This window comes from Oncorhynchus masou, chromosome 13 (genome assembly GCF_036934945.1).
Source record: "Oncorhynchus masou masou isolate Uvic2021 chromosome 13, UVic_Omas_1.1, whole genome shotgun sequence".
Lineage (NCBI taxonomy): Eukaryota > Metazoa > Chordata > Actinopteri > Salmoniformes > Salmonidae > Oncorhynchus > Oncorhynchus masou.
In genome coordinates, this window is record NC_088224.1 from 51,123,204 (window position 1) to 51,135,481 (window position 12,278).

Below are 12,278 nucleotides of genomic sequence, written 5' to 3' on the forward strand. Positions count from 1 at the left end.
AACACACAGTGAAACCCAGGCTACCTAAGTATGATTCTCAATCAGAGACAACTAATGACACCTGCCCCTGATTGAGAACCATACTAGGCCGAAACATAGAAATACCCGAAATATAGAACAAACAAACATAGACTGCCCACCCAACTCACGCCCTGACCATACTAAATAAAGACAAAACAAAGGAAATAAAGGTCAGAACGTGACAATTTCTAGGATCTTTTATTTCAGCTCATGGCACATGGGATGTTGCGTTTGTTGAGATGTTGGGTTTATGTTTTTGTTCAACATATTATTAACCCATTCATTTTACATTTGAGTTAATTGTTCTGAATTCCTTTGTCATATCTGTGTTCCCTCTCTCAAACCACAAATGATATAGCAAAATACACTTGCTAATTTATTCCCCTTTTATCTAGCTAATTCATTTCTTTCTTTGCATCATATAGCATGTAAGGCAAGCAACATGCATTTTATTACTATGGTATTTCAACATGTCCAATATTGTTCTTTCATCATTTTCAGAATCAATAAACCTTGATTATCCATTGATTTGAAATAATTAGTAAACAGCTTAGCTTGAAACTACAAGGGTCCAGAGTTTTGCATAATCTGGAATTGTCCCATTGAATGACCCCAGCAGCCATTAGGATGATTGGAATCTGATAATATGATTAGACCACATGAAAATACAACCCGTGCTGAAGACTAAACAATTGTCATTGGAGGAATCTTGGGCAGAGGCAAAAAAGTGAAGGGACTGTCACCAAGTGATGCATCCGTATAGTGTAACAAATCGCTTCTCTCGCCAAGGGGCTTTTGGCAGAAACATATTTTGATTCTATATTTCCCGCTGAACAATAGGCCTTCACAGTAGCAGTTGTAGCCTATAGCAAAGGCTACTTTCAAAGTAGCTCTTGGAACAAAATAGAATAGAGGGAGGATGACATGCGAGTGAAATTAATAATGCCTATTTTTTGGGTTCTGTGTGTTTCTTACCTTGTGGCTTCCGTTATCACATTTCCAGCATTCATAGTGTTTCATTCTCAAGACATGAATCCACTCTTCTACATAGGACATCCCAAGGGCCGCTTTGTCTCTCGTATAGACTTAACTTCTCACTTTTAGATGGAAGTTTGATAAGAAATGCAAAAGGAACCCCAGGGATTGTATGGCATTTTGATGAATAGGTTTTGTGTGGTGATTAATGTTTATAAAATTTGAACCGACCCGCCCCTTGTTCCAAACAAGGTTATGTAATGAAATGCCAATGCATCCCCAACCCGTGAAGCTCTAAGGGCCTGTTTCTTCGACAGAGGTTAAGGCTGGTCCTGCGCTAAAAACTATGATCAAAGGAGAATTTCGTATATTTCTGGATCATCTCATTGGCTCAGAATTCATATTATTGCATATTCTACACAATATCTCATCCTATCAAATAAAAAATACAATTATAGTACCAGTCATTGATGAAGCCTACTCATTCAAGGGTTTTTCTTATTTCTTTTTTGACTATTTTCTACATAGTTTACGTTTTCACAAATATTCTACAATGAAATAACACACATGGAATAAGTAAGCATTTCATGGTAACGTCTACACTTGTTGTATTCAGGACATGTGACTATTACAGTTTAATTTGATTTGAATCATGTAGTAGCCAAAAAAGTGTTAAACAAATCAAAATATATTTTATATTTGAGATTCTTTAAAGTAGACACCCTTTGCCTTGATGGCAGGTTTGCAAACTCTTGGCATTCTCTCAACCAGCTTCATGAGCTGGTCACCTGGAATGCATTTCAATTAGCAGGTATGCCTTGTTAAAAGTGAATTAATGCATTTGAGCCAATCAGTTGTGTTGTGACAAGGTAGAGGTGGTATACAGAAGATAGCCTTATTTGGTAAAAGACCAAGTCCATATTATGGCAAGAACAGCTCATATAAGCAAAGAGAAACGAGTCCATCATTACTTTGAGATATGAAGGTCAGTCAATCCGGACAGTTTCAAGAACTTCGCAAAAACCATCAAGCTCTATGATGAAACTGGTTCTCACGAGGACCGCCACAGGAAAGAAAGACCCAGACTTACCTCTGCTGCTGAGGATAAGTTCATTAGAGTGACCAGCCTCAGAAATTGCAGCCCAAGTATTTCAAGAGTTCAAGTAAAAGAAACAACATCCGCTGTTCAGAGGAGACTTTGTAAATCAGGCCTTCATGGTTGAATTTCTTCAAAGAAACCACTACCAAAGGACACTAATAAGAAGAAAAGATTTGCTTGGGCCAAGAAATACGAGCAATGGATATTAGACTGGTGCAAATCTGTCCTTTGGTCTGATGAGTCCACAATCACCCGCCCTCACCCAATTGAGATGGTTTGGGATGAGTTGGACAGCATAAGTGGGAATTCCTACATATGTTGAAGCCGGTTGAGAGAATGCCAAGAGTGTGCAAAGCTGTCATAAAGGCTACTGTCATAATGGCTACTTTGAAAAATATCAAATATATTTTGATTTAACACTTTTTTTGATTACTACATGATTCCATATGTGTTATTTCATAGTTTTGATGTATTCACTATTATTATTATTATACAATGTAGAAAATAGTAAAAAATAAAGAAAAAGCCTTGAATGAGTAGATGTCAAACTATTGACTGGTACTGTATATTAAAACGTGATATATAGTTATTACTAATTGTTTCCACAATTAGCAAATCACCGAAGAATATTGCATTCAAGTGGGTTTATTAAAGTGTAAAAAAAATCCTGTTGTTGAATGGAATGAATCTAATATGATAAAACAGATATGAATGCAGTGTACAATATGTCCCTGAAAACCAACAACGCTCAATCGTTCTTAAAATATCCCCTATTTGTCTCCAAGATATATGAAATATCCTGTGCAGGTTAACCTTTGAGATCGATGTCAAACCCCACTGACACAGTCCTCTCAGTGGTTGTTTGATGGCTTTCACTTTTAAAAAACAACAACCTTGGTGTGTGTGTGTTTGTTGATGGGATGAATGTGTGTTTCACTCCCATGTGATATTAGATGTCAGGGAGGTCTAACACCTGCAGTATATGAGACACACCCCACCACCACCTGCTCACACAAACACCTGCTCAGGAACCTCACAGGTAGGATGGGATGACTTGAGACTCAGCTCTCCTTGCTTTAGTTTTGAAAGGTCAAACCAAACTGATTTGGAGTAGGGAATCATGTTTTTGGGGAAATTGATCATTTTAGACATGTAACAGATTTTCTTTGGTGGCACATTTGACATGTTTACTTCCTATGTGGGATAACAAACCTCAAAACCACCTCCGCTTTATCAACTTCTCTGCACTCTGGCCATGGACTGTGGTTCTTTCTGTTCTGTGAATGTCCTCTGAGTGTGTCTCTCATCCTCTCTCTCCACAGTAGTTAAGATGCTCTCCCTGTGCTGTGTCTCCGCTGTGATGGCTATTTTCCTCCAGCCTGCCTTCTCCATTACCTACAACTGTTCTGATCTGTACAAGAGGCTCCCAGGTAAGTCCTGAGGGTTGAACCTTGTGGCTATTCAGGGGTGGAATTCTCCATGTGAAAATCTCAGGGGGAACATTTTGAGCTGAACGATAATTGAGACACGGTGATCAGACAGTGGTGAGCTCACTGATTGAGTCCCCCCAGTAACTTGCCTGGCTGGGCTGAGGAGACAGTGGATTGCGCAGTCACGTGGAACAGAGTCAATAGGCATTTTAACATCATAGATTTCGCCAGTGGTAACTTGTGGAATAGACACCGGCTGGAATGCACTTTTAACCAATCAGCATTCAGGATTAGACCCACCCGTTGAATGAACAGTGGTAAGATCCCTGAGTGATTCCCCCAGCAGCTACTGTACTCTAGTAATGATTCTGTATATGTTTTAACCTCAACTCCCTGTCCTCTGTGGCCCCTCAGACAACAACGACTTGACAGTGGACTGCGGGGCCAGCATGATCAACCTGAAGGTGAACCTGTGTACGGCTCAGTGGGCAGGCTTCGACCCCTCCGGTCTGGCTCTGAATGGAGAGCACAACAAGAGCCAGTGCCAGGGCTTGATTGACACCAGCGTGGATCCGCCTGTCATACGCTACCAGCTGCCTGTCAATCACAGCCAGGCGAACCCCTGTCGACAGTCACTGCAGGTGAGAGGGTTACTTGACGTTCACTGTGACAGAGTGCCTTGGGTAAGGTTGTACATTTGAGGAAATCTGCATACTACAGTTAATGCACAATGAGAGAGTGACTTAGTTACGGTGTAAATTAGGACATCATGAGAATTTGGGCTTTTTGACTGTATGTAATGTGAACTGTGTCCAAGACTATCCCTCTGGTGGTTATTTGGGAAATGGGGCAGAAGTGTAGCCTAGTGGTTAGAGCATTGGACTAGTAACCGAAAGGTTGCACGTTCAAATCCCCGAGCTGACAAGGTACAAAATCTGTCGTTCTGCCCCTGAACAGGCAGTTAACCCACTGTTCCTAGGCCGTCATTGAAAATAAGAATTTGTTCTTAGCTGACTTGCCTAGTAAAATAAAGGTAAAAATAAATAAATAATAAAAATAAATAAAAAATAGCTCATGGAAATAGGAACATTGTGTTTAGCCTACTGTGAACTGTTCAGTAGTGTAACAATGATACTACCTTACCTTATTATAGAATCGAATGTAAAACAAACCTAATATTGGTGGGCTGTGTTTGTGTACTAGCTAACTGTCTAATAGCAACGTGTTGATCCCCTATCAATCCGATCTTACACTGATCCGTCATTGTGTGGATCCTACATAAGTGATCTATCATTCATTGGTCTTACATCAACAGCTGACTAGATTACCCCTTTCCCTTTCAGTCATCAATTCCTTAAATCCGTCATTGTGTTGATTGAGCCTAGATCTTGGACGAGGCCCCGGATGCCTCTGGTCCTTTCAACTTTTTCTCCAGCATCCAGTCGGTCATCATCACAGGTTACCTTAACACCCCCAAGTCCTCTGTGGGGATCATCAGTTACACCACGGACCTCTACTATCACTTCTCCTGCCGCTACCCGTTGGAGTACCTTCTCAACAACACACAGATTGTAGCGTGAGTTTGGGTCCTCTAACTGGTCATCAGTAAAAATGCACTTTATTGATCCCCAGAGGGTGAATTGGGTTATATAGCTAGTGAGGTAGCTACGTAGATGTAGATAGATGGGTGGGGGGGGGGGGGGGTTGGTTACAAATTCATTCTGGTATCTTTGTCAGGTCAACTGACACTTTTTCCTTCTTCTCTAACGCCAGCTCTCTCCCACTCTCTCTATCTTAGGTCGTCAGTCTCAGTGGCCACCAGTGACAACAATGGCACGTTCATCAACACCTTGAGTATGAGTGTTTTTAATGTGAGTGCAGGATTCAATTCCTTATGTATAAAAAAAAAAGCATCCATGAATGGTCAGGGCTGTCTGAGAAGTATATAATATCTCAAGTACACTGTACCTGCCTATAGAATGTTATTATTAATGTAGCTATATCTTAGCGACGTTATGAAGTGTTCATTTACTCTTATTTCACTCTACTATTAGTCTTTTGATTTGGATATTTACAGAATACATCTCACCTGTGATCTTCCTCACAACTCCTTCTCTTCTCTACTGTTTGTTGTGTAGGGCACTGATTATGGTTACCCATTGGTGGTACCACCAACAGGACTTGAATTGCGTTCCAAGGTTTATGTGGAGGTCAAGGCCACCAACCTCACTGGGAAGTAAGACAACATTTTGTCTCTTAACTTATCTACTGGGTCAAATGTCAAGTCCACACTCATTTGATGTACAGTATTTTGTATTGTAGTTTTCCATATCCATTATATTCATATTTATTTTGTATATTCTATATTTTCATTATTGTGAATGGTGTACACTCTTTTTCTAACAAATTGACATGACTCCCTCCCTCCCTCCCTCCCTCCCTCCCTCCCTCCCTCCCTCCCTCCCTCCCTCCCTCCCTCCCTCCCTCCCTCCCTCCCTCCCTCCCTCCCTCCCTCCCTCCCTCCCTCCCTCCCTCCCTCCCTCCCTCCCTCCCTCCCTCCCTCCCTCCCACAGTTTTAATCTTTTACTTGACCACTGCTTTGCAACCCCATCAGCGTACAACATGTCAAACAATGAGAAGCACGACTTCTTCACAGGGTTTGACAAAAACCATTCTCTCATCAATTTCAAATATAGAGATATATGAATGATAAATTGCAGCCCAGAATATTGATCATAATAACTATGTGCTAAATGACAAAGCGTTTTCTTATAATCCTTATTCACAGATGCACTGTTGATTCACGCTCATCAGTCACACAGAATGGGATTTCCAAGAATTCCCGATTCTCCTTTGAGGCATTTCGCTTTGTGACACACAATAACCTGGAAAAGTCCAGTATCTTCCTGCACTGCATCCTTCGACTGTGTGAGCCCAGCAAGTGTCAGAAACTGGTTGATGTAAGTGGAGTTCACATACCTACACCATTCTTAAAGTATCTTGTTCTTTACAATTAGCACCACCGATAAAACAGTGTTGACCTTGACCCATCACAGTAACCATGTCAAGAGATCGGATCTCTTGGTATAGTGGCTAACTTGTTGGGTTGACCCGTCACTGAACCAGGGTTCCAAGTTAGCGCCAACCGGAATTCGCTGCAATGCCATAAATGGTTCATATAAGCATAAGAACTTGTCTTTGTTACAGGCTTGCAATAGCAGGAGAAAGAGATCACTGGAGCCTTTTGGATCCGAGTCAGCAGAATCAGCCACTGTTTCTGTGGGACCACTCTATACTAGCAGAGATGGTGAGACCTGGAGTCCTCCATTAATGATTTTGTTCAACATTATGTCTGAGATTCTGATATTCAGTAATAATGATCACAGGTAGCACTTCATTCACTGGAGTTTATGGAGATAATTGCTATTAGTACCACTGCTACTCAAATTCCATTTCAATGAATAATATGTATTCCCTCCCTGTTGTTTATCCTACAGAGGAAAGACCTGCTGCGTTGGCATATAGTGAGTTAAATGTTTTTGCTAAATTAAAGTGTCAAATAATGAATATGTCTAGGCGGGAGGATAAACGTGTCATTTAAATCACTCCCAACACTATGCTCTACTTTTCCTCTGTGTGATCCAGGCAGCGGAGGGGTACAGTCAAGAGGTGACAGGGTTAATATCACAGGGCTGGTGGTAGGGATCCTCTTTGGCACTGCAGCCATAGCCCTGCTTGTCCTTGGCAGCTGGTTTGTCCTCAAGAAGTTCTACTGGGCAGGCGGTCTGTCCCACTCCTTTGACTGAAAGGTGTCTTGGCCAATGACCATCTACCAACCAACCTGTCCACCTCCGAGCTGCCCAATCTGCTTTGCCTAATAGGGTGTGTTTTAGATTTCTCGTGATGTCATTCATTTTGTAGCCAAAAACTACTAGAAGACCTTGAGTGTGTCCTAAAAAAATAAGTGGACACGAGTGTCTAATTCTCCTTTTGTTCATAGATAAAGTTAATCAATATCAATTACCTGTTTATGAAGGAAAATGTGTAAATGCTTGAACCATCACAATACTTCACCTTTTGTACTAATATATAAGAATTTCTGAAAGTATGTTATTAAACGCTTGAGCAATAGTGTAGTAGATGAGGCAACATAAATACTTTGAATTTGAATCATTATTCTGGAATGTGGGAACTGATATATTAACTATGGCATTTATCTGACTCCTATTAAATAGCGTTGCCTATGACTCCATAGATATACACACAGAGTCTTCCACAATGCTATAATATATATAATATATGATATGGGTTTTGGGGATTTTTTTGGGATATATACTGAACTCAAGTTGACTTGTAACCGAAGTGGGCGGGGTTTCGCAACCCAGTTTTCGTGTCAATCATGCTCCAATTTCAGACCTGCTACTACTGCTCTGTACATTATTGGAAAAAATACTAAATAAAGTTTAACATGAATTCAATGTTGTGTAATGGTGTCTGTTTTTTATGAGAATACAATACAAGTACTGCATATGAACTAGCCGTTTACAATGTAAACTTCACACAAGCTTTATTTACAGTTTACAAAATAAAATGCCTTACAACAATCATCCACATGAAATAAACAACAGCAAAAACATAAATATACATGGATTACTTACTGTACTGTATATACAATGGTAGAGGAGTTTATATATATATATATATAAGCACAAGGAGCAGAAACAACGATATAGTTTAAATGTACCCAAAAATGGGACACCATGTTCTTTCTCTCTCATTTTGCTATGAGGAAAGTTCTGTTCTGCTTTTACTGGACAGTGTGCAGAATGTCCTGGAGGAGAGCGCTTAGTTTCGCAGAGAAGTCCTCCTCCAATAAGCCCAGAGGTGGAGAGGGCGGCTCGCTGGGGCTCTGAGCCTGTGACTCCTGCCCCAGAAGGTGCTTCTCTATTCTGGCATGGAACAACTGGTCCTGTAAGGTGGCACTCTGGCAGAACTGCTCCATGCTGGTGAACACCTCTGCCCTGAGGGGCTGTGGAGCCAGCAGGAGACGGACCAGCTTTGCTTTCAGCACCCCCACCCTGCCCTGGACCTCCAGACTCAACGCCTGCACCTCCTGCCCCAGCCGTACGTTCACCTCCTGCCAGAAGTCCCCCTGGAAGGTGCCATTGAGCTCCCTGATCATACTGGATGTCTTGGTTTTGAAGTCCTGGATGACGGAGGTCATTTTGGCACTGCTGTCATCCAAGGTCTGGCTGATCCACTGCACGGCCTCCAGGTATAGGGTGGGTCCGGCCGCTGCCTGGCTTTCCGCGGCCTCCAATCCCTGAAAGTAGAGCTTGAGGTGGCTACACAGCTCCTGGCTGTTGCTGTTCACGGCGCTCTGGAGCTGCTTGATCAGTGGGGCCAGGCGATCTCTCACGCTGGCCAGGGTGGACTCGCTGGACTGGGGGTGGGCAGGGTACACGGCGAGCCTCTCCCTCAACTTAGCGAGCTCCTGGCGAAGGCGGGCGCGCAGCCTCTCGGACTCCAGGGTAAGCTTGTGCCTGATCTCGCTCACCATGGGGTTGGGGCTGTCTTGGGTGTACAGGTTGCTGCTCTCCACATGACTCTTCCACATCCCACTGTTAACATACAGGATCAGTTAAAGCATTGTTATAAAGGCTGGTATGAGGCTGTTAAAATACTGTTATAATACCATTACAAAGCTGTTAAGAGACCATTATAAGCCTGTTATGGAACTGTTGTAAGACTTTATTGGACTGTTATAAGGCTGTTAAAAGGCTCACCTGAAAACATGCATTTGTGATTCATGATTCAATTATTTATGTTATATATTGTATGAGGACATACTTGACATCCTTGTTGAGGTCTGTCTTCTCATGAGCCTGATTGGTCATTATGTCCTGTAGGTCCTGTGACGCTTCTCTGCTGGTACGGTGGAGTGGGTATGCTACAGTAGAAGTAGAAGATAGACATACATTAACTCATTTAAAATCCTATTATTCTCTTTAATACATCTGCTCTATATTCTAAACACTATTCGATAGCAGATGCAATGATGCTTTTAATGGAAAGGAAAGAAAGCACAAACCTGTGGTTGTCAAGAACGACAAGGCGAAGATCACTACTTTGAGATGCATGTTTTTTTATTTTTTTTATTTTTTTTTACACTGAGGAGAAATGGGAAAATGAATTAGGATTTTTAACAGGAATCTTCAGACTAAATAGACCAAAAAAACAGAAGTAACGCAAGATCAATAAGTGAGAGAGTGGCCTGTTCTTACCTATGTACTAGGTTTGGCAGATTGACTCTTCATCAAGACCGTGCTTATAAAGGGATGGGTCCTTCTTATCATTGTTTGTCCTAAACTCTGCCTGTGTCAACACACAACACGTGGAGGGTCATGTTGATGACGAATAGCACCCGACACAATGCACAAAAACACTCCCTATCACAGACTGCACAAGCTCCAACATTCCTTGCGACATCGGTTTAAAGAATTTCAAATGATGTCATCCTGTAATAAGGGAAATATCGTAAAAGCATTGTGGTCATGAAAGGAGTCATGTGCGGCGACAGGGTCAATATCAGGAAGAGTTTGCGGGTCAATAGAGGACATAAAGTTAATTCAATTCAACTACCATGGGGACAAATTATCAACAAAAAAAACAACACTTTGAATTATATTGAAATGCACTATTAAATGTATCCCCTTAGGTACACTACATGGCCAAAAGTACACTATATATACACACAAAAGTATGTGGACACCCCTTCAAATGAGTGGATTAGGCTATTTCAGCCACACCCGTTGCTGACAGGTGTATAAAATCGCGCACACAGCCATGCAATCTCCATAGAAAAGCATTGGCAGTAGAATGGCCTTACTGAAGAGCTCAGTGATATTCAAAGTGGCCACATTTTAGGATGCCACCTTTCCAACAAGTCAGTTGGTCAAATTTCTGCCCTGCTAGAGCTGTCCTGGTCAATTCTAAGTGCTGTTATTGTGAAGTGGAAACGTCTAGGAGAACACTTCCTGTCCCAATGCATAGTGCCAGCTGTAAAGTTTGTGGAGGAGGAATAATGTTCTGGGGCTGTTTTTCATGGTTCGGGCTTGGCCCCTTAGTTCCAGTGAAGGGAAATCTTAACATTACAGCAAACAAATTACATTCTAGACGATTATGTGCTTCTTTGTGGCAAAACTTTGAGGAAGGCCATTTTCTGTTTCAGCATGACAATGCCCCTGTGCACAAAGCGAGGTCCATACAGAATTGGTTTGTCGAGATCGGTGTGGAAGAACTTGACTGGCCTGCACAGAGCCCTGACCCCAACGAACACATTTGGGATGAATTGGAACGCTAACTGCGAGCCAGGCCTAATCGCCTAACATCAGTGCCCGAATCAACACTATATTAATACCCATGATTTTGGAATGAGATATTTGACGGGCAGGTATTCACATACTTTTAGTGTATGTCAACTTGCAGGTCTCTGAGATCCCAGGCCACCACACAGACAAGGCTATATAGTTTACATTTTTTTTCAAAAGTATCATACAGTCCCAAAATACTCTCTACGCTGCTGGAGGTCCTCGCCATGCTGGAGGTCCTCGGCCTTCGCCATCACCGTCAGTCATCCAGCATTTGTCTGTTGGTCATTGGTTGCCAGTTATTCCTCTTTGTCCATTGTCAACAAGTGTCTGTGGCACCAAGCCCATGGTATGTTCCATGCTGGCGACAGAGGAAGACATGCATGAGCCATTCTGAACAGAGGTTTTTGACCACACTCGCATGCTTAGGGGTCGACCATCCCTTATCTGCAGGATAGAGCGTTGTCGACTCAGGTCGCTCTGGCGGCATGTGAAGTGGTGACTAATGCTGGTAGTGGTCGTGGTGGCAGCAATAGTTTCGCCAGAACAAAAAGTGAGCCGAGAGGGGGGTGATGTGGGGGCCTATGAGGTATGCATGAAAAAAATGTCACCTTTATAATACAGCATTGCATGCATTACCATCGCTTTGTGTGCTGGCATAGAGCATAGACCATAGAGCATAGATCATAGAGCATTTCATGCAGTTCTACATCATTTTAGATGATTTGAGACTTTAGCAGAATCATTTTTAATACCTCACAAATGATCGAAATGACAGGCTACTTTGACTGACAAACCGAGATCAATAAAAACGTCCTCGTCTTGAATCCGTTAGTAGCCTAGGTGTGTGGAGATCTCGTACAACATGAGGAAATTATAGTCTTAAAACAGCATTCCGGTTTCACCCAATGACGCGCTCTGCCAAAAGCCTTGTTTCTACTTTGTGCAAAACAATGCTGTTCGCTCAATAGGCCTATTTGGAAGTTGATAACATAAAGACAGATTTGTCTTCTCTGTTCACTGAGATATTTACCACACGTTCCCAACTGCATGCCATGTGATTGGGCTACACACAATTCACAGTTAAGCTATTTAAAAAATTTACACTGCTCAAAAAATAAAGGGAACACTTAAACAACACAATGTAACTCCAAGTCAATCACACTTCTGTGAAATCAAACTGTCCACTTAGGAAGCAACACTGATTGACAATACATTTCACATGCTGTTGTGCAAATGGAATAGACAACAGGTGGAAATTATAGGCAATTAGCAAGACACCCCCAATAAAGGAGTGGTTCTGCAGGTGGTGACCACAGACCACTTCTCAGTTCCTATGCTTCCTGGCTGATGTTTTGGTCACTTTTGAATGCTGGCGGTGCT

General features: G+C 42.1%; 2 protein-coding genes across 2 annotated transcripts; one reads left to right on the forward strand and one right to left on the reverse strand.

Moving 5' to 3' along the window:
- The first annotated feature begins 3,416 nt into the window (after positions 1-3,416).
- On the forward strand, positions 3,417-7,331 carry LOC135553348 (zona pellucida-like domain-containing protein 1). The gene is made up of 10 exons (XM_064985498.1): positions 3,417-3,525; positions 3,940-4,166; positions 4,911-5,101; positions 5,324-5,396; positions 5,664-5,761; positions 6,099-6,182; positions 6,314-6,485; positions 6,733-6,832; positions 7,023-7,049; positions 7,171-7,331. Exons 1-10 carry the CDS (start codon positions 3,426-3,428, stop codon positions 7,329-7,331), a joined length of 1,233 nt encoding a protein of 410 aa, XP_064841570.1. The 5' UTR covers positions 3,417-3,425.
- Positions 7,332-8,057: 726 nt separating this feature from the next.
- On the reverse strand, positions 8,058-9,821 carry zgc:162608 (uncharacterized protein LOC100037332 homolog). The gene is made up of 3 exons (XM_064984195.1): positions 9,617-9,821; positions 9,376-9,475; positions 8,058-9,146 (listed from the first exon to the last, which is right to left on the reverse strand). Exons 1-3 carry the CDS (start codon positions 9,663-9,665, stop codon positions 8,333-8,335), a joined length of 963 nt encoding a protein of 320 aa, XP_064840267.1. The 5' UTR covers positions 9,666-9,821; the 3' UTR covers positions 8,058-8,332.
- Positions 9,822-12,278: the final 2,457 nt, after the last annotated feature.